The sequence below is a fragment of the Brachyistius frenatus genome, unplaced genomic scaffold (assembly GCF_029030835.1).
Source record: "Brachyistius frenatus isolate BFR_SWC_R1_liver_20210118 unplaced genomic scaffold, ASM2903083v1 Contig_29, whole genome shotgun sequence".
Classification (NCBI taxonomy): Eukaryota; Metazoa; Chordata; class Actinopteri; family Embiotocidae; genus Brachyistius; species Brachyistius frenatus.
This window is the reverse complement of record NW_027210628.1, coordinates 1,672,469-1,695,820: the sequence shown is the minus strand read 5'-3', so window position 1 is coordinate 1,695,820 and position 23,352 is coordinate 1,672,469. Positions and strand designations below refer to the sequence as shown.

Genomic DNA, 23,352 nt, shown 5'->3' with positions numbered 1-23,352 from the left:
ACTATTGAGCTGAATACCTGCTTAAAAGTGCATTTTTGTTAGTGTGATGAGAATACCTGAAGGCGTAGGAGAAGCAGATGAGTGCCAGCGTGATGATGTGGTGCACCACCATGACAGCAGAGTCCTTCCTCCATGCGTCCATGTACACAGTGGCATAGATGGAGTGTCCATAGAAGCTGCCCTGGATCAGGTAGGCTATGGCGATGTCTGTAGGCACTAACATGCCACTCTTCCAGTCTGGAGGAAGAGGTCAAATGATGAGGGTGGGGGATGAATGATGACATGTTTTATCCTGGTTGCATAAGATCACATACTGTCGACTGCGGTGGTCCTCTTTCTTTCCGTGTTTGTTAGTATCATGTTGTTATGATCAGAGGTTACGGGCTCACTCACCGTGGCTCATCAGGAGCAATTTGTTGCACCTGTGATCTTCCCCTCACCTTGTGGTAACCAGCCGGGCTGGGAGGCTTTATAAAGAGGTTGGTTTGGTCTTCAGTTTGTGTGTCTACAACACCTTTAGTACAATGTCTGGTTTCATATGTGTTTGAAGTGTTGATGCTTTTTTTCTTTTTCTTTATTGCAACCTTCATCCCACTTCAAATTCATATTCTGTTCCTCTTCCCAGTGATTCCCAACTTGGATTTTGTTTGTTTGGGTCCAATTTTACAGACTTAGTGGGAGCCGGTGGGGACTTCTACTCCCGCAGCCTCCTTTCCGGAACCCAAAAGGGCCCTTTTGTTACTGCTTTGTTGTCAGTGAGTTTTGTGTCACATGTTTCCGAACGACCGACACCCCAAGGATCCTGTTTTTGGAAACATAACGTCCCAAAACAAAATTGCAAGATTTCATACAAATTTGAGGACAACGTAGGCCTTAGGTCAAGAATGGTATTAGTTTTGGAGACAGCTCCTGACACAGCACTTTCATTTAGTTCATGAATTGTAAACTGAAAATCTTTCCATTTTTTTTTCCCATCAATCTTTTTTTTTCCTTTTCACCAAAGTTGATACATGAAATGTGTGCATGATTATGCCACACTGTTTTACTATATATTGTAGCCATGACTTATTTCACATAAACACACCGTACATGTAATGATATTCTGTCTACAGGTGGCAGCAACATGACACTTAACTCACATAAAACTGCACAAGTCCTCCATGTAAAGTATGCAGTATGCAAAAATTATGGCTCTTATTAGAAAATGATTGACTATCAATGGATACTTTTTGATCCAGATGCAGAGTCAAAATGAAAGGTTTTGTATTATTAAAATACATGTAGAGAGGTATATTATGTTTCTTTTTGTTATCTCATTTCTTGTTTGTAAATGAGGATCTTACATAACTGCTCGCAAGGTAACATGGGGGGAGGCAACTGTATCATAACTGTAACACAGTTGGAAACATCAGGCTCACTGTTTGTCAGTACAAGCTTGCGCTGTGGAGCCACTTGGTTTGTCTGTGCAAAAACGTGGTCGACTGTGCTGTCCTGTTTCAGATGACATCTTTCAAGATCAGTTTTTACAGTATCATTGAAATCTGAAAAACATCCAACGCAGTACATATGTACGCTAAACCGTACATAAGTTGAGTCGGTTGAAGCGACTCAACTTAATGTCAAACAAAACTCTTACTAAAGGAATGAAATGGTTAAAGGTTAAATGTAATAATGGTTTCATTATTCAGTGTCATTATGTTTTTTTAATGGATTTGCAAAAGGATTTTTAAAGATATTAAATATCCCAAAAATTCTAAGTGTCATCTTTAATGATTTAGACTGTTAGTTTTGTGCACACTTTAATTAAATTTAAAGGAATAGTTTCTGTAATTCATAGCAGTGCAGTTATTCCACCACAGTAAAAGGGGAAGTAATTGAGTCTTCATCTGCTGCAGATGATAAATGTGTTGCGCGCGCGCGCACACACATACACACACACACACACACACACACACACACACACACACACACACGCACACACGCACGCACGCACGCACGCACACACACACACGGACATAAATACACTATAATAGTGGTATATATATATATATGCACTTCCGGTAGGGGCGGGTACCAGATGTGCAGGGTCAACTGAGTGCTTATATGAGAGGAGGGATCAAGTTAACTCTCAGGAGAATAAAGGAGCATTTCTAAAGTACTGAGAGAAAAACAGGCCAAATGTATGTTATGGCTCCCCAGCTGGCATGTGTCTCTGAAACCTATCGGATGTTGGACGGAAACTTTCTCCTCCAATGTTTGAGTAGGGTCTGTCTCTAGTGAGATGGGGTTACGTGCGGGCCGTGTGTAATGTTTATTGATCAGACCTTCCGTCATTAAACATTAAGAAGAGGGCTGCTTGATGGATCACAACAGCAGAGCTGCCAAGATGAGGCAAGGGAACTGGAGCTCTTTTTTTTTCTGCTGGAGACTGAAGCTTTTGTCCTCTCTTTTCTTCAGGATGCAGACACACCACCCTCCTCAGTTCTGTCACTGTGCTTTGATTTCTCTTAATTTGACTAATTCTCTCAATAGCTTCAGGTCACTGTGTCTCTCTCTTCCTCCCAACTCCTTCTCAGCCCAGCCTTATTACAATGCTTATGTACTTGTCTCAGGCTGACAGCTACTAAAGATGAACCTTGCGCTGTCAACTAGCCTTTGCGAGCTCCACTCAGGAGCCCTGACACCTCCGTGTCTGATGGAAGAGGCGGAGAGACTTTAGAAGACATCACTGAATCATCTTTGAAATCCCCCGTGTGCATGCATCCTCCACCGGCAATGCAGTGATAAGCATCGCACAAGTTCTCCGTCTCTGTTCTCCATTTGGTGCCATTATGCAGATCATTTCTAATAAATGTCAGGACAGAACTCAATGTGATCTGGAATAAATAAATAAAGCATGTAACTTATAGCTTCTGCTATTGATGTTGGACTGAACCTAGTGAATAACAAATGTGTGTTTTCTTGTATTAACAACCACGAGCCATCGTTAAAGAACAACAGGAAGGGAAGACCAATAAAAGGCTCAGAAAATGCACGAACCAGCAAGCTGCACATCCTGCATGAAGTGCTTTAAATATCTGCCTATTTGAATACTCAAAGTTGCAATTTACCCCGACGCAGTCTCTAAAAGTTTAAGACATAGAGTCAGGCACAAAACTATTATTAATGCTTTTCCAGCATTAATCTGATATGATTAGCGTCAAATAAATAGACTGCTCGCTTTCTTTTAGCCTTAATCCTCAATTTCCATTAAGCAAATAATAGAACGTAATTTCCGTTGTTGCTATTAAGGTGACTCGATAAACAGGTCCTAAAAAGGACAGCGCACGTGCTAAATAATTACAAAAAAAAGGTAACTTTAAACAACATTATTAGTTCACTGTTGTGTCTCTTACTGTAGAAGACAGAGGGCGGGTCGTGGAAAAAGGAGTAGGAGGTGAAGAAGAGCAGGTAGGTGGTGTAGGACCACGACATGGTGTAGAAGACCAGCTTCCACGCGCTCTCCGGCATCTTGGCAGCATCTTTGGGCAGCAGCTTGCACCACTGTGCGAGAGGCTGCAGGGACAGAGCAGAGACCACAACCACAGTCAGACAGAGGAGAGGGATTGTTTCCACAGTGAGATGCCAGGACACAACTGATTCATTTAGATGGTTTTCTTTTACATTACTTCAAATTAAATATGTGTGGTGAAGCAGGCAATTCACTCCACACATTGTTCACAGCGTGTTAAAGCACTTTTTGGCTGCTGAAATCATCATTCAGTTAGTCTTCGTTTGGTGGCGTTACTACAAATGCTGAGAAAAAAAAACAGGTTTTATTGCACTTAGTGTCAAATTTGATAAACTAAGATATCAGTTTATTACTAGGTTAAAACTACAGAAGTCAAATACGACAGCACCACAATCACACCTACCATCATGAGGGTTATAAGGTTAAGTTGTCTGCATAGTCTAACCGAACTGAGAGCTGTTTCTAATATTTAGTCAATCCTGAAGTGGGATTGACAAAATAATAGAAACATCTCTCTCAGTTTAAAGCAATACAGTTCAACAGCATTACCATAAAGGCGCTCCTTGTAAGCAACCAAGTGTACTTTTTCAAAATAGTTCATCCTTTTTTTTGAGAGCAGTAACATACAGCAAGAAACAGCAGGAGTTTGACCAGCTGAAACACATCAGAGTTAAAATAAAGACATCAACAGGACTGTTGTAAATTTCTACAAACCGTTGAACTACCACCAACAAGACAGGGTCAAAATGTAGGATAAAAATGGACCGTGTATGAAGCCTTACAGGGCTTTTAGTTTGAAATGGGAGCTTTTAATTTGAAATAGATACAGGAAGTTACAACATTGGGCCAACCAATGGTGTAACTTAGTCAGTGACAGATGTCCGTGTTTATACGACTGGCCCTGCTGTTGCTGTCCGGTCAAAAACTAAACTAAATAAGACAAAGAAAAGTAGACAGAAACAAATTTGATGCACAAAAAATGTAAACTGTGATACTGATATCACTGACGGCAAGCTGTTCTCTTTAAAGTGTATTTCATTATAAATTGGAGAAGTTTATGTTGATATTTGGATACAAAGTGTAAGATGACTCACTACTATTGGCTGCCAGCATTACTGACAGTGTTGGGATGTTTTTTTTAGATTGCAGATGTCTGTTTTTGGCAGAAATTGAAACATAAACATAAAAATATTGAATTCCTCAACATCAACACATTCATTCCCTTTATCCCTGTATGTCAGAGTCTCCCTGACAGCCAACAGTACACAACAAGCTACAGTGCAACACCAACATGTGACTATCTGCCCACAGAAATGTGTCTTTCACAAGTCAGCTTATGGTTTGCTCTACAAGCAGCAAGAGAGGAAGTGGAAGAGAAGGCTCCTGATGTACTGATGTAGCTTGATAACATTTTTTTTTTTTTTTATACACTTTATTAATCCCCGAGGGGAAATTTCATCACTACAGCAGGGGGGCTCTCAGGGGGGAGATGCTGCAGCAGGCCAGGTAACCTGACCTGAGGTGCATAACCCCACCCATTAACTCACTTGCTCGTGGGGTCTTTATTATCTTCCTGTTTGCCCTCACCAGACTCACTGTCCCCTCATTCCCACCGTTTGTCTATGTTTTCCTTCTTTCTGTGGCCTCTGACATAATCAATCAACAATCAATTTAAAGACATGGGGGGGGGGGGACATAGTAATCAAAGAATGGCTAAGGACATGACATTTATTAAAACATGTGAAGGAAACATACACACAAAGGCAAAGCAGACGGGTGAAATAGTAGGACAGGTAGATCAGCCAGACGAGCAGAGCAGTGTGAGGCAGGCAGGTGTTCAGTGTTTGATAGCTGAGCCAAGACAGGAAACCAAACCCAGCTCACTGCCTCACACACTCGCACGCACACACATGCGCGCGCGCGCGCACACACACACACACACACACACACACACACACACACACACACACACACACACACACACACACACACACACACACACACACACACACACACACACACACACAGAGCACTGAAACGGTAACTGGAGGAAGGAAAGTGAAAGTTGCCTGTGTCAGTGATACACCACATCTCAGTCAGATGTTACCAAGTTGCTAGTCTACAGGACCTGATCCTGCACGGCTCAGTGACCACCTGCATGACAAATTAATGGAGTGAGTGCGTAGGTACAGGAATTTATTCTGCTATACATCACTGTTTATGACCTAACTTTCATCCCTTTTGCATCGCCTTTTGTTTTTTTCTTTCTTTCTTTCCTACTTTGTTTCTTTCTGCCCTTTTTTCTTTGACTCTTTTGTCTCTTTTCTGGATTTGAGTCCGTGTCACCACAAGACAGGGAAGGAAGCTGACAGGGCAACACTGATGTGAGATAAAATGTAATGGCCACAGACTTTGTGCTCCTCAGTCGTGACACATGTAGAGAAAGAAAGGAAGCATGCAGGGGCGGGGGGGGGGGGCACATGATCTCAGCTCGGACTGCTGATTGGCTGAGAGGGAGGTGACATGTGATCTGTGTTCAGCAAGTCATGACCAGAGAGCAGTGGAGTGCAGGACACTCACCACATTCCTTTAAGTCTCTCAGTACTCTGTATTGCTCTATATCCATCAGCCCGTCCCATCAGTCTCCTCCCTTCATCTCCTCCGTCCTCCCCACCCGTTTTCCTCTTTATTTCTCTCTCTTCCCAGCTCCCTCATCCCTCCTCTCTCTCCACCCCTGTGTCTCCCCCCTGCCTGCGACATTTATTTATAGAAGCCAGCTGTCAGCACACAGCATAACCCCCCCCCACCCTCTCCCCGTCCAGTCTTCCACCACACCACCACCACTACCCCCCATTGATATACACACAAAAACTCAAACCTACGCACACTCACTGGCTGAAATATACAAGAGGCTGATAATACAGGTCGCAGCAAACACCCGCACTGCCTCTGTAGCTCATATCTCACTTATTAATCACCATTATTAATGGTCCATCTCCAAATAAATCTCTAGAATCAACATCCTATCGGTTCTCTTCACCTGTTTTCCCTGTAATGACTGATTCATTTCGTCCTTTGTGTCTCTATAACATCTATGCCATTTCTTTGGTGTCATCTTCACTGTCGCTGTGGCTATAGTTACACCACAACTTAACACATTCAAATAGTGACATATTTTGGTTGTGAAAGTCTCAACTGCATTACGCAACTAAAGTGTTGATGTGGAGTTTTTTTTCGTGTTGAAATGGTGTAGTGTATTTCTGTTCATGGTTCATGAACTGTACTGGACTGATGTATAACATCAGTGAGCACAAACTAAAACTCATTTTCTTAACTTTTTCTACACCTTAGAAAGTGATGGTTTAGTTTGGCTGAGATTATCTCCACAGGGAGTCCAAAAGAAAAGCCAAACACTTTTAAATTAAAACCAGAAAGGTGCAGCATAAAATGGCTGCCACCACTTTCGGTTTTGAAACTCAACTCTGTGGTTGGAGTTAGTCAAGGCTACTGAAGGGGTAGCTGCAGTGTTTATGTAAGCGTTTATGCTCATTTCACTCTGTTCTGCTTTATGAAAGGTCCCAAATTAATTCAGATTAACATACATTTTTTTTATTATAAAGCCGGTCTAGATGATATAGAAATTCTGTGAAAATATCAAGATGCTAAATTCACAGGGAAATGCGCATAAATTGTATTCAGCAACTGTGTCATTTGGACTTCTGTAAGTTTGTGATGTCACAAACTCCTGCTCATGTCATATGTCTGCCCTAATCATGGCCCACTGTCCAACCTTTTATGGGGAAGAAAACCCAGAGCGTTCATTCTTTTGCAGAGCTAGCAAGCTACAAGAAACAGAAAACCTGTGGTTAGCCTGTGCATGTGTCAGCCAATCAGAAGAGAGGGTCACTGATATCAATGCACCTTAAAGACATAGACACAAAACAGCCTGTTCTTGGTGAAAGCTACAGATGAGGCTTTATGGAGATGTAAAACTATTACAAGATAGTTTTTGGTACCTAAAATGACACAAAAAAAAACGTGTTTGTGGATATAAAGACTGCATCCAAGATACCAGAAAAGTGCAAGTTAAATTCAACAAAAGTTGGTAATAACTCTTGTTAGCAATTGAAGTTGTAAGTTCCAGGCACTGACAGTATGAATGAGGCCTTTAAGTTCCACGTTTGCACCGATTTTAGCACTGCATAAAATAAACACAGCCCCCTGATTCATTTTTTTTAGGTTTGTTGAGGAAAAAGACATCCGCTCAACTTTTGATATGAAACAGAGAAGTTAGCATCCAGAAACACACCACACTGGCCAATCAATTACAAACAAGTGCACTATACTTACAGCTTACTTTGTAATATGAGGTTCAGTTACAGGTATTTCGTTGGGAATACCAACGAGTGTGATGTTTTCTCTCCTGACTGGTCTGAGGTCTCTATATTCTGGTCTCAGACTTCAAGCAGGAACACAATCGTTGTTTCAAATGCAGATTGTGAGAGATTATATAACAGCCTGCTAATGGGTTTCATTCTCGTCTCTCTGTGTGACACCCAGCCCACCATCTCTTTGGGTCCAATCCGCCCACTCTATCCATCCAGCCTTTAGTTTTCTGTTAGGCTACAGACCAGGGGTATAGTGGGTCAAGGACAATGAGATAATCCACTCGTCCTCTGTCAGATAAATGACAGGGCCTTGAATTACACTCTGCTGGGACCTAGGACCATTCAACGGACCCCCCTCTCTTCCTCTCTCTCTGACAGACAGACTCTGGCTGAACTCGTTCTGTAACTCGGGGCATCGCTGGCTTTCGTTTCATTTTACTGTCCATTTCTGCCTCTTTGACCCACTAAAGAGAGACTGAGCTGAAAAACAGAAGGACAGAAGGAAATGGAAAAGATACCAAGAAGAAATTACAGAGTGTGTATGAATAGAAAATAGTCAATGTGAAAGAGACTTGATGACAAATGAGTGTTGCCCTTAGCAACCATATAGGGATACTGGCAAAGCCCTACAGTGTGGCCAGAGCCTTTCTCCATCTTCCCTCCACTCCAGTCCTCCTTCCTCCGTCTCTCCCTGCAGCACCCCACAGCTCTCCCTTTCACTCTCTGCAAGTTCTCAGCTTTCCTCCCCCTGCACAACCTGCAAGTAAGTGATGAGAGAGGAAAGAGGGTGAATGGGCTCAGGCCTGTTGCATAAGAAGATAAACTGGGCCAGTGAGTCAGGATGCTGGCTCATGCGAGGCTCTGTTCAATAAGGCTTGCTCTCTCGCTCACCCTTTCATTCCTCTGGCTCCGTCTAGCTTCGATTTCTCTTGGTGAGGCTCACGTCAATCTGTCCGTCTCAGTGACACCTTTAGACCTTTAGAAGTTTCCTTCTGTATTCTTTACATATTTTTCCAGACTGTGGGCAAATAGGATTTGCAAAGGATAAACCAATGGAGGGCCAGAGTGTTGGACTATATATACACATATGCATCTGAATACCAGCATGTACAACCCTACCTGAAGTGTCTTGTAGAACTTTCTGGAGTTTGTAAGTAGGTTAAAATCCGCTGTTCTGACTTTATCTCTACTCACCAATTATCCTCTTCATTACACTTCTATTCTTCCTTACCCCATACAGACTATCTGCCTCTATAAAGAGAAAATGATCTCACTCAGTCACCCATATCCCTTCGTGTTCTTAACAAGGTGATGGGTAGACAGCTGCTGAAGCTTAGTTCCAAAAGAAAGTGGCAGAAGGAGCCAGAAAATACTTCTTTTGCTGAATTTTTGTTTAGGAACCCAGACCAAATCATATGACAGAATTGACCAGGTAAAAGTTTATGTTGGGTTTTAGGTTCAAAATGCAATAAGCACTCAATGTCTGAACCCTTTTGTCAGATCAATTGCCACCCAAACCATATGTCACAAGTCACTCGCAGTCACACGTGTCCCTAGTGTGTGCTAGCATGCTACAAGCTACACTCAACAAAAATCTAAACATAACACTTTTGTTTTTACTCCCATTTTTCACAAGTTGAAGTAAAAGATCTCAGACTTCTTTCATGCAAACAAAAGGTTTTAAAACTGCACATGTTTGAGGGGCCTTTTTATTGTGGCCAGTCCAAGGCAAACCTGTGCAATAATTCATGCTGTTTAATCAGCAGCTTGATGTACCACCCCTTCAGATGGACGGATTATCTTCCCAACACGTGAATTTCCCATGTTTTCCGCATGCGGCATATGTTATCACATACATATGATAACATGGGGAAAATATGTGGAAAAGGTTTCACATGGGAATCTACATGGACTTCACACACTCCACCATGAAAATGTTCCAAAACCACATTTCCCATGGGAAAAATACATATTCCACGTGAATAATCACGTGTATGTGGTCACATGTGCCCACATAAGTTTTTGCAAGTGAAACTTATGTAGTTTCTCTGTAAGGGTTTGCAAAGGTGATTTTAACACATTTTTGAAGAACATTTGAAAGAAATTAAGTTTTTGTGTGCAAAGAAGTCTTAGATTGTTTTACTTCAGCTCATGATAAAAAGTGTTATATTAATGTTTAAGGTCCTACCTTTGAGTAGACACCTACTGAATCACTGAATAAATGTAAATGTCTGCAGCAAATGTGATGTCTGGAACCAGCCTACATTACTGATTGGCCTCCACCTTTGATGCATGCCATACCGCCCTCCTTCACTCCACGTTTCCTGCACCGAGTCCAGACTCAGACGGTAACAGTCTCCCTCTCTCCCTCTCCTAACATCTCCAGCTCACTAATGTTGAATAATCGCAGCTCTTTCAGAGCTTCACATCCATATTCTGCTTACTCGCTGAAAGCTCTACTGCGGCCAACCGCCACAATGCATGCTGGGAAATGAGTAAGCTCTTATATGTGACTAACTAAAAAGCAAAAGACTCTGACGAATCAGCTCACTGCGACTGATGAAGAAGAATGTGAATGACTTGGTGGAAAAACATTAATTAATTACGCTAAGAAGGAACACATGTATGCAAACAGCTGCTCTACTCTTTGACATGTGCATGGAAACCAGATGTTATAAAACCTGTAATATATTTAATGTATCTATATAGCACTAAGTGAATAAAATATGTGCCTTAATATGTCCTTATGCACATGGAAAATGCATAGTGAAAAGCAAGAGATGAGCATTTATCCACCATGTTTCTTTGTACCTTTAATGTCGGTTATAGCCACAGATGTTATTTGTCATCAGGTGGAAGCTTATGTGGAAAATAAACATTTAACTTTAGGTTTGTAGATACATAATGTATATGACACACACCTTTGTGTCAAACTTTAAGTAACACTGATTGTTTTTTGCTGAACTTATTGTTGTTTTTTTCAGGTACCTGAAGGCAACAAATGTTCGACTGTTAAACATAACTACAACTTAATTCAGTTTGTCATTATCGGCTTGGTCAATGAAAACCAAAAGGTGCAGTAGTGACGTTTGGAAGGGCAGAAATGAGCCTAATAATGTGGACCTGGAGGGACACCAGCAGTCAGCAGAAACAACAGGGCCTTAAGATGTACTGGATTTATAAAACACATCTGGGATCAAACAGCACGTGATGATTTTTGCCTTCCCATGTGGATGTTGCTCGACCGCTGCTGGCACACCAGGGAAACTCCCATTACTGGATGTGGCCGGTCCAACACAGCTGGATCACTGATGGTGAACAAAAGAGTTGGTGAGCATTTGAAGTTAATTTGATTAAAAACACACTATTAGCCGAGGCACGCTGCCAAGCAAACTCATTTGCAAGTGAGAGCATGACTAGACAAGCACCGATGAGCCACTCAGCGAGTGGACATGAATGAAGGCTTCGGCAGGAGGCTGCAGTGGCATGGAAATCACATCTTCTGCAACATTTGACTTTACTGAGATTTGTGCACTATGGCCAACTCGCCATCATCAGGCAAATGTTCAGGCCAAATCGTGACTTTTTTTGTTTTCTTCCAAAAGTGACCAGTATCAGTCTAACTACATTTCCAGAGTTCATGGTTTAAAAGTCAAACATTTTAGGGTGTCTTTTTACAGATCTTGACTTACTTGATTTGATTGTTTGAACTAAGGCTGTCACAACATCATCATTACTATAAAACCTGTTGGGAGGAGGTCTATAGCCTATTAGTGGATCCCAGTAGAGGCTTTAATCCCATACTTGGTTCTCAAATTAACTCCTGGAGCATCAAAGCAACCGCACACAGCCTTCATAGCCAAAGACTTCCAAAGGATTAAGCTTCAACACACTCTCGCTTCCACCAAACACTCTAACACACTTGTTAAACAGACCTAAGTTTCTTAATAATACCAGATTAGCAACTCTGGAAAGTTTTGGAGGGTTATACGACCTTAAAAAGTGAATTAAAACCTTTTTGGCATTGAATAAAATCCGCTGCTTATCCTAAAAAGTGGGGCTGAACGATACTGGTATACAATAATTTGCTTTGTTCCTCACATAATGTCATGATGATCACGATGAAGGTTCTGGCAATTCAATTTGTAGCGTTGAAGTAATGTGATGTGACTCTTCCTCGCATGACTGACACTGGAGGTTTTTGAACACTATAAAAAAAACCTCACATCACAGACATGCTGTGAACCCTCTTTCATACTCGACACAAGAGACTCAAGAACACCTCGCACTGAGGATATGGCGCTGAGTAATTGAGCATAATTAACACATCATCTTATTGGCTTGTCACATCAACAGAAATGTTCATAACAGGTCCATGCAGATATTTCATTTTAAAGCCTTTATCAGCCGATACCATTAAAAAACACATTTACACCTGCCTCAGAACAACACAATGGGACATGTGAAGCTGTCACCTACTGTATAACACTGACTCTCATCTTGCACCATCTTAATGACAAGTACAAACTGACATAACAGCCTCTACAGCTTGTCCTATTTCATTATTCTCTCCAGTGACGTGAGTTTCGGCTGGCATTAGTTTAATTTCTTTATCTTTGTTAAATGTGGCTGCCCAGTTCTGTTCCCTTCACACACTCTATTATTGCATTGTACACCAGTCTGTGAAGAGTCAATTATCTATGTGGGCTACAGTAAAGTTTAGAAAAGCTAAAGCTACATAATGTATATGTGGAAACACCAATGCAGGACAAGCTAGCAAGGCGGCATCCATCCAACTCTTTTATAACTGGCAAAAATGAAATTTTGCCTGAAGATACTGTTGTTGAAATGTGATGAGGAAATGTTATTTTCCTCCACAGTAATACAGACAACAGCACAGACACACTGGAGCAAACAAGTGACATAGCAAAGCTTGTGATGTGTGATCATATGGTTTATATTTGTGTCTGATGACTTCCATTCTGAAGTGTATATAATTACTGTATTGTCTTTGTACATTTGTTCCTATTCTGCAGGAAGAGCAGGAACGTTGATTGAGTGTTAAGAGTCACTCAAGCTGCTCCCTGTCCAAACTGACATCTACAAGACATATGGCTGTAATTCATAATGCAGTACCCATGCTATTGGCAGGGCAGGGAAAATGAGGACTGATATTGTGTGTGAGTGCCTTTAATAAGCCAATCTACACTTGTGAACAACAGAATTATGAGCACACAGATATGAGGTGACACTGATTGCCTAACAAGGGAACATGTCACAGTCTGTGCTCTATTAGAAGACAAGGAGGGACAAACAGTGATGGGGGATGCACTGGGACAAGTTTGATCTTGAGAAGCTCCAAAAACAGGACTTAAAGGATCTGCTGTTATGTCTGAGACCACAGGGCCTCTTCAGAAGTCAGCTCTGTGCTGTTCATTAACAGATATAATACATCTCTAAATAAATGATGCATTATGAAATATATAAAATATAGGAATGAGTTAAAAGTGAATAAACGTAAATAAATGTAACAAAAACCTCTTTATTCTGATCATACTGATTTTTATTGACGGTATCAAACAGATTTTCCATATAGGCCCATCCCTAATGACCACTAAAGCTTACCAGGCCACATGACACTACAGCTAATAACTTCTAGTTGAGTATCAAACAGACCAGAGTCTTCGACGAGTTAGAGGCTCTTAAACTAAAGAAAAGCCTCATCAATGGTCTAATGGAGCTAAATTATGACTGTATGGCTGAATTAAGGTTAAATTATTGTCTGAAATGTGGATTAGCAGCTGTAATACACCTGTCAGTGAACTAGAGGAAGCTGTATCAGTGTCAGTTGCCTCACCTACGTGTGAAAAGTAAATGCATGTATGATCAGAGTTAAAGAACAATGGTTGGCTGGAACAAACACTGGACTTTCACCCAAGAGATCAGTGTTTAAGTCTGTGAGAAAGCCAAAGTCCATGTTGATTTCTTTGGAAGTAATGTAAGTAAGTTACCTACACAACATAACGTATGTTAAGTAACTTACCTTTCAGTGTGGTCTGAAACAAAATAGCAGGTATGAAAGATCCCTCACACCATGGTCCGAATCAAAGGATCAAAATATGGTCAGTCTGGATCAAACTAAATCATAGTTGTCTTCGTTTGCAGTGTAAAAAGCACTTCTGGTTGGTTCGGACTTTTGGACCAACAAGCCAATCAATGTCAAGTATTGGGACGTAAGCATCATGCAAAGTTCGTAAATGCGCTCACAAAATTGCAACCGGATCAAATGTATTAAATGTAACAAAACTTTGGTTGAACAACCTTGGTTTAGATGTTGGCTCCAGAGTGGGACTACAGACCCGTGATGTCATTCAAACAATGTAATCCTGCAACAATTTGTGCTTTCCTTCACGTTAATATTAATAAATGAATCATCATCGATTTCTTTTCTCTTTAGAGCACCTTGTAAGTAGGTCAGATATTCTGACACTAATGGGTCTAACTTTCGAAGATTCAACTTGACTTGCCTTTCAGCCTCTCAAAGACTAAACAGTATATATGTGATGTATATATGTAACCATAAAGAATTAGAATTTTTAATTCCATGCCTTGGAGGGGACTTTGAAGTAACAAGAGTGTCTCTGACTCATGCACACCTTGGCTAGTCTTCTTGTCTGAATAACTCTTGTAATCGCAGCCAGATGTCAGCGAGATCCAATAAAATGTCCAGCTCTCAACCTCCAGCTTTGCAATAACTAACTATGTGGCTATGAAAACCCAACACCACATGGTGGGTGGGGTCAGACAGAGAAGAAGAAATGCGAGGGCGGGTACAACAGACATTAGGAAAGGTGAGATGAATCTTGCAAAAGGAAGCGGATAAAGAAGACAGCAGACGACTATGTTGACCACATTTAGCACAGGAACTGTCTGAGAGCGAGTCCACGTGAAAGTACCAGTTTCTACCAGAGGGAGAAAGACAGCGAGAGACTGGGACGAAGAAAGTGATCTATCTGCATCCCAAGAATACTCAAGCTCTTAAATCTGACCCATAACGGTGAATGAATGAAGCACACAACCATGCTTAAAAGTGCATGAAGTATGATGTGTGGAGAAGGCTAAATGAACTTTGGTTTCCTCTGACCACTGCATTCTCACACGCTCTTATAAAGTGTCCTTGTTAGAGGAGGGACAGCTGCCAAGCGAGAAGCCCATAGTGGCTGTGTCCCTGCGCAGTGAAAGCCTGTCCGCTGTGTCTATCTGGAGGAAAATAAATGGGACAGAGAGAGTGAAAGAGAGAGAGAGCGAGAGAGCGAGAGAGGAAAATGATTGAGAGGCAGGCCAAGGCAGCTCTGTTGCCTCCCTCAAGGCCTCATGGCACATTCCAGCTGACCAGAAGAGTCGGACTGTCACACTCACCAAACAGAGCTGATTCATGACCCTGCTTTGTAGCTGGTGCCATGTACAGTTATGTGGCTGCTTCGAGTAGGATTCAACGTAGGACTGAACGACCACTTCCCGTTTTATCCCAGAATGAAATCAATGACCTGCTGCTTTTGAGGGGAGTTACAGCAGCTCCTGGCTTACAGTGGATGACAGGGTCGTATAATAAAACAGTTCATGAAATACCAAATATAGAGAATTTCTGAAGAAACCTGAAGGCTACAGGCTCTTCTGTCCACCTGTTGAAGGAGATTAAAAACAGCAATACAACTAATGATTGCTCTCATCAATAACTGATATGCCAATAGGTTTTATTTTTAATCAATCCATGAATCCTTTAGTTCACAAAATGTTAAAGTCACATTTGAAAAGCAAGAAAAAGATAATAATAATAATAATAATATGCAACAAAACGATTCAATTAATCTAGTTTCTAATTAATCGTATAATCATTTGGTCTATAAATGATAGAAATGTAGCACTGAAAAGCTACAACTGGGGAATGTCTGGTATTTGTGCTTGAAAGATAATGTTGCCAAGGTATATAGGCACAAGTCATAGTAGCAGGGTAGTCTTTGTATTTGGTCAAGATGGAATGGTAGTGGTGGTCATGCAGCAGGTATGAGCCTGTGGCTTTCAGCAAAGATAACGTTGCCAGACAAAAGTTTGTAGACAAAAGTCCTTGTGGCGTGAGGCAGACAGAGCAGAGGTGGTGGGTGAGTATTGAGGGGAGTAGCCCTGGGACGGTAGTACTGCTGTTGGGCTCTCCTGAGGTGTCGTGGGTCTAACTCGACGAAACACCGGTGAAGGGAGGTGCCCACTTCCCAACTCTAGTGAGATACTGCACACTCTCACCTCGTTGTTAATGCTTTGTAATCGGTACATGGGTGTATGAGCAATGTGGGTAGTCGTATTAAGGTAGGGTTAGCATAGCATCCTGTGAGTGAGTAAGACTGCAAGTAACATGGAGTCAGTCAACCTTTGCGGTATCGTTCGCAATAATATGGCCCTTCAAAAATAATGGTTTCAGTCCTCAGCAGGTATATGGAAATCAGCAGGTAAAAAGTGAGCTTCCAAATATGGCAGCAGAGCTGACCAGCTTAATGCCGAGTGCAAAAATAGGCCGGAACAAACCTGCAGGCAGGTGAGTGTACCAGTGCACAACACCAGCATCAGAACAGAAAGCCATCAGACATTCAACTTTTTGTAGCCCCCGAGGTTGGGAACATCGTATTGCTCTGTATTAGGAATTATATAATCAATCACAATATCAGTCAGTGACAAATTCAGATTTTTTTGCATCCCGCGAGGGGGAAACCATGGAGCGGACAGCTTGGTGATCCCATAAGTGCATTGTATTTGTGATGTATGACACGTTGAAGCACATGGTGGAGAGAGATCACGTGTCAGGTGATAGTGAAAGATCTTCCATCCACACGCAATGTGATGACAAATTAGAAAGTTGAGTCACGAGAGGGAAGCAGAGGAGAGGAGAGGGGGAAGGCTAACGATAGCCAGACTTCATAACAAATAACAATTGCTTGCAATCAGTGTCAAAATTACAAGCAAGTTTCACCTGAGTGGGCACTTTTGGCTGAATGGATATCACTTCCCCTTAACCACATGTCCAGTATCAGGTGTCTCTCTGTGGCTCTAATGCACAACAATGAGCAGGAGCTTAGTGGAAAGTGATCTGGGATCTGTGGTTGGGAACCTTGTCAAACCTCAGGCTGGTCTCACATTTAGACCAAGACCAACAGCAGGGGGATGAGGTGTGTGTGTGTGTGTGTGTGTGTGTGTGTGTGTGTGTGTGTGTGTGTGTGTGTGTGTGTGTGTGTGTGTGTGTGTGTGTGTGTGTGTGTGTGTGTGTGAGGGGCTATGGGAAGCACTTATGAGAGCAGTTATAAACTGCTGCTGAGGGTTTGACGACTGAGCAGCAAGCACGTTGTTGCTTTCAAACGCATGATGCTGCTGGGTACTAAGTTTAGAAAGCAGAACAGAAGTTGCTGCGTATTTAAAACAGCATACGTCCCTTTACCAACATATGCATGTCTTCCAGTGTGTGTCTGTGTCATCGAGTTAATGATTGTCTGCAGCATGCCGAGTCAGTTGTCCGGCTACACTACCCCACTTCTCCAATCCTTCCTTCCTCTCGCTCATCCTTATTTATTTAGTCATTCACTCAGATCACCTCTTCTCTTCTCTTCTCTTCCTGAACTATCATCACACGCCTCTTTTTTTTCACTAGTTTTTACACAGTCATTCACTCTCTAATCATTTGCTGTTGATGTAGGGAGTGGTCACTTAAAAACTGAACATACACTCCTGTGATTGTCAAAATGCATACAAACACAAGCACTTCAAACCTTACACACTCATAAACACAGACACGCACACGTGATTATAAATACAAAGCAACACTTACAGCGCTGCACATGAGCCCGCGTTTAAACCTGCACACTAACATGTTTGTGCTGGGTGAAGCTAAAAAAGGAAAAGAGGAAGGAGTAGTGCTACTTTCAGGTTTGTGCAACATTTAGATGGTGCATTTCCCTCCGAAGGGCTTCTTCACTTAAATTCTAAGGACACATTTACTTTTGTTTGACTTTTATAATACCAGCGTCGGTGGTGGCGGTGGATGATGCAGAACACGGTGAGGCACCACAGTATCTTACATAACAGCACAACACAAGTGGCTTATAAACAAGTCGTGTTTAATTTAACCTGAATAGGTGCCCCTGTGACTCGTACAGCCAGGCATCAAACCGAATGTGAAACATGATGAAAAACACTCACTCAACCACACACTGCTGTGCACAAGAGCTGTCTCCCCCACTTCCAATAGCATGCTCAGCGACACGTGAAATGATGATACCATGTGGAACCTGATTTCACCCCTTTTTGGTTAACGTAAATACAGAGAGGCTGGCACATCAGGAACAGTCCAATTCAGGACAAAAGACGGTTCATCCAACCTCCAGGTTTGCAACTTTGACCATAAAAGCAACTGTCTGAATACCTGCTGGCTCAAGTGATTGCAATATAAATCCTCCCAATGCAGAAGATTCAGTGTCTCCTGAACAAAGTCTGACTGCTTCTGACTGTGAATGTGTTCAGCCAGAGTACACAAAGTCTCACACTTGTGGAACAAGGTTTTGGCTGCTTTCGTTGTGTTCCCACTGACCAAAACAAAAAACAGTTGGCAAAAACAACACAGCAGGGAAAAAAAACATCTATTATCACCTGGCCTGCTTTCATAACTGGGATCTGTACTGGAGAAAATAAATAGTAAGTGGAGATTTTAAGTGGGTCACCTTTCATTCCTCAAACATGACAGCGAGTGCTGTAAGTAACAAAACAGGAAACTAATTATTTTTATTCATCAGCCCATGGCAGAGCAATTCTGGAACTCACCTGCAACTTCTGCAACTACAGCTTGATTTACGACAAGAAACTCAAGCTGAAGATTAGAACTATTTTCTTTACAGAGTATTAATCTGTTTTAAAGAACAAACCAAATGCCATATCATTACAGAATAACACTGCAAGGGTCGACCGACTCAATATTACTACCTGTATTCACCTACTAAATGCCTTGTTAATTCACATTATATAATAACAAAATTATTTTCTTCACTATTAAATAAGTTAAAATACCCATAACAATAACCTAAAGCAGCAGGTGACCTCATTCAATATCAGAAAAAAGGTTTAAATCCCAAAATATCACGTTTACTACAAAGTAATAAATAGCACACACTTAAATTTGAAAAGATTAATTGCAGATTCATTTTCTGTCAGTTGGCTAATCAATAAATTACCTGGTCATTGCAGATTTATATTCCCTTACCAAAAACCACATCGATTTCACATGTGCAAACACTCATGTTATCACATGACACATGTGATTGTGCACATATGAAACATGTATTTTGGGAAAAGTTTTCATGGCATAATGTGTGAAGCTCGTGTAGATTCCTATGTGAAAACTCTTCCCCATATTTTCCCCATGTTATTATATGTTACAACATATGGTAAACATGCGTCATACATCTGATCAAGTGTCCCATGTAGGAAACATGGGAAACTCATGTCTATTTTTCCATCCATGAATCCATGCAGAATGAATAATACAAAAACTAATCAAACAAATTTCATAAAGTTAACAAACAAATGCCTCTCTGTGTAACTGACACATGTAATAATGCATGTATGATTTATTCAGCTCACCATTCTTTGAGCTTCACATAGGTCAGTCAACAACGTCCATTCATCACCTCACATCAAATCATAATTCTCTTCATTAAGGTCACAACAGGATTACATATCAAGCGCTCTGTCCACTGTCGTCTAATATGTAATGTCTATATGCCATGAGCTCTGAATCTAATCAAGTAAGATGATCGTCTGCACTGTAATTTATTGAGCCTATGACAGTTTAGCTACTTTACTCCGAATCACAAACCACAGCGATTTCAACCCCGGCAGAACCACACATTCATTCATTACTGACAAGTCAATAAATGCACTGCGGTTTACTTAACGTCCAACTTTACACGGGAGCAAGCATCCCGTTTTGTTCCGTGTCAGCGGCTTATGCTCTGCTCAAACAAGACCTCAAACAATGCAGTTGTGCTCTCCTGACAGCCCTCCTCAGCTTCTGTGATGTATAACAGCAATACTTGTATTGCATTTTCCCAGCACGGATGACCTGACACTGAACCCATCCTCCTCATCCCTAATGTAAGCACTGTAAATGTGCTATTTATCACACATGCACTGAATAACCAAGGGCACACTGAGGAGGTCTTAATTCAATCCACATTCAAAATCTCACCTCATCCTTCACAGCCCTTAGTCTCCAATCCTCGCACCGGGTCCAACCCTTAATGTTCCATATAGTAGTCAGTGAGTCACACTGACACACATACATAATGTAAAAGGGAGAACAGGCCTCATTCTTTGCATTCTCAGACCTCATCTGGCTTCACACATGAGGCCCTGAGCTACTGCTCCGACACCATCATCTAACCATGTGTGGACACTCCACCCCCACCCCCGATGATGGCACAATCACGAGCCAGAGGCCACATCCAGGCTATCTGTAGGCAAAGGGCCCCTCCCCAGCAACAGGGTGGAGGGACTTGGATGGGTGAAGGGAATATAGGAGACCTGGGCACAGGGCCAGTCTGTCAGAGCACAGCCTGAGCGTCTGGCCTCAGAGACGCATTGAGGTAAGATGCTGCTTTTAGAGACGCTGCAGTTTTGTAATTTCACATTGTCAGGCATCTTAAAACATAGCATGATTTTTCTACTTTACGACAGCAGCATGCATCTAATGTGGTGCGCAAATCAGTGAGCAAGACGGGCTGATGACAATATTAGATTTTTATATGATTGTTCAATCAATGTGATGAAACACTTGAGATTTCTCAGGTGTCTAATTCACTAGATTGTACAGACATCACCAACTGCTTTTACTATCAAAAGTTTCTCAATTGATTTCCAGAAATGCAAGATTTTATGAATATCGCTGCTGTTAAATTATGAGTTTATACATTAAAATTAAATATACTGGATTTTATTATCACTGCCCACCCCTAATTTATAATCTTTTAAAAGGATTTATTTCAGCAGTGTGTGTGTGTGTGTGTGTGTGTGTGTGTGTGTGTGTGTGTGTGTGTGTGTGTGTGTGTGTGTGTGTGTGTGTGTGTGTGTGTGTGTGTGTGTGTGTAAAACCCAAATCTTTCAACTTTGGGATTATACTGACTGTTACAAATGTTCAGACTGGCACTGGCACCACAACAGATGTAATCTGTTACCAGATTACAAATTACAGATGAAGATACTTTACTGATATCAGTCTTGATAGGATTTAACTTGGCTGGGATTATAACAAACAAAATAAAATAAATAAATAAACTTCCTCACAACATAAAGCAACAAAACACCTGCAAAGATGTAAGATTGCAATTCAGTGCCATTTATCAATAAAAATTCTACCAGAATATCCACATGGGAAATGTGAATAGTTTTCAAGAATTTCTTTAGTCATGTGCATTTGTCACACATGCACAGTTCAAATATTTGCTTGAAGAGTGTAAAAAACACACATTTCTTCCCTTCATCCTTACGGCCCTCTCTGCACACGCTGTGCTCATGTCTTAAGTATGTCTTTGAACCCCACAGCAGCCACCGCGTGTATCTGACTGATGGTACATGTGCACACACTTCCTTACACTACTTGAACGTGCCACCATCTTGAATGACTCACAAGAGCCAAAATGATGGGAAGCTGCGTGTGCAGCAGCTGGTGGCCTGTGTTCACATTTTCTGACGGTGAGGGTGAAGGCTCTCTCTCCTCCTAACTGCTTCCTGTAAACTCAAATTCTACAGGATCCCGTTCCCACCTGCGAACAACACCCGACGCCTCCCACTCAGTCTGCTGCATGCATGAGCGCATGTGTCTGCACCTCCACCTCCTGAGAAATGGGAGGCTCAGTGGCCACACTTCAGCACTGCTGGGGTTTCAATTAAAGCGATGGGCTCCTGGGATCATTACTTAACGGTGTAAATAAATGAACGCAGGGGAGCTGGGAGATCAGTCTGTGTAGCGATTGTGTGTCACCCACCTTAAACAGACTTTCTGTCAGTCCCCGCCTGACCTGCGTCCACAAGAAGGCGCAAAAGAAAAACAGGGCGATTTCGGTCCAGGTAATGTACGCGTTATCCAGGAGAGTCCGTTTGGAGAGCTCCAGCCCGCAGCTCCGACAGTCTCTCCATGCGCCAAGCAGGACGGTGGAGGCTCTGGTGATGAGGTCCAAGTATCCCGGCATGGGCTCCACTTCCACCGGCCCGGCGCTCCCGGCATGGCTACCCATTGTGGTGCGACACAGACACAGTCACACACACACAAAAAAAAAAAAACCCCGTGAGAAATTACTCCAGCTGAGGAACAGAGGGAGTCCGGCGAGCAGTACAGTCCAGACCGATCGGTCAACCAGTTTGTTAGCTCAACTAAAACAGCTAGAACAAGCTTATCTAACCAGCTTACCCTCTTCAGTAGCCTAATTCTTTGTTTTCCAAATTAAGACGTGGGCCCATTCTTCGCCTTCAGGACAGTTTTATGAATGATGGCAGGGCCCACCACGTCTGACCAGACAAACCGACAAGAGCTGGATTTGATAATCAAACAAACTAAATAATAAACACGTTTCGCCTATTAATCTGAGCCATTAGCGCCAGTCTGCTGGAGGTTTCTTCTGATCACCATCCCGCTACGCACACGGCTCATCTGCGGCAGCAGCGCGTCCCGGTTAGCCGCCTAGCCGAGTTCAATCAAACGCGCACGATAGTGAATGGACCAGCATGAGCAGCAGCTTCCAAGCGAGCGAGCTGCTTGAACGAGTTGGTTTAATAACCGGATCGAGGACACATACATCAACGAATTGAGATCGAGGTCCGCCGTTTGTGCCGCCTTTCCAGCGCCAAAACCCAACCAGATTATTGTGCCGCTACGCTGTCACACACGCGCTCATCTCTGTCCGTTATTCGCCTTATGTAACGTCTCTGAGCCGCTGCGGGAGCCGGAGCAGCAGATTCACAACAAATCGGCACACGAAGGCGAGTTATTCCAGCGAAAAGGAAAGGATAAATAAAGAAGGGGTATTATCCTGTGAAGGAGGCCGCCGCCGCCGCTGCTGCTGCTTCTCCTCCTCCTCCCGCTGGTCAACGTGTCTGAGGCTGACAAGACGCGCGCTGCTCTCCGCGGGGACCAACTCGTGCGTCGAAACCGGGACAGCTCTTCTGCGTTTTAGCCAAATGAGGAGGGGAAAAAAAAAAAAAAAAAAAAAAGAGAGGGGGCGTGACGTAATTAGGACCGCTATCTTCTATTTGAACCCTCTGCTTGAAGCACCGAGGATTACAAAGGATGACTTAAAGCGACAGTAACACACAAAGGCGTCACACGCACGTTTACATCTTGCTCAGATGTCAGAGAGCACTTCCTCC

General features: G+C 42.3%; 1 protein-coding gene across 1 annotated transcript in view; it reads right to left on the bottom strand.

The window, feature by feature from the left end:
* cers1 (ceramide synthase 1) overlaps positions 1 to 23,175 on the bottom strand; it is a 31,035-nt gene extending 7,860 nt beyond the window's left edge. The window contains exons 1-4 of the mRNA XM_069699093.1: positions 22,764 to 23,175; positions 21,975 to 22,215; positions 3,396 to 3,555; positions 57 to 237 (exon numbers count right to left, since the gene is read on the bottom strand). Of these exons, the coding sequence (XP_069555194.1) occupies positions 57 to 237; positions 3,396 to 3,555; positions 21,975 to 22,215; positions 22,764 to 22,783 (602 nt within the window). The 5' untranslated portion in view covers positions 22,784 to 23,175. The remainder of the gene's footprint in view (positions 1 to 56; positions 238 to 3,395; positions 3,556 to 21,974; positions 22,216 to 22,763) is intronic.
* Positions 23,176 to 23,352: the final 177 nt, after the last annotated feature.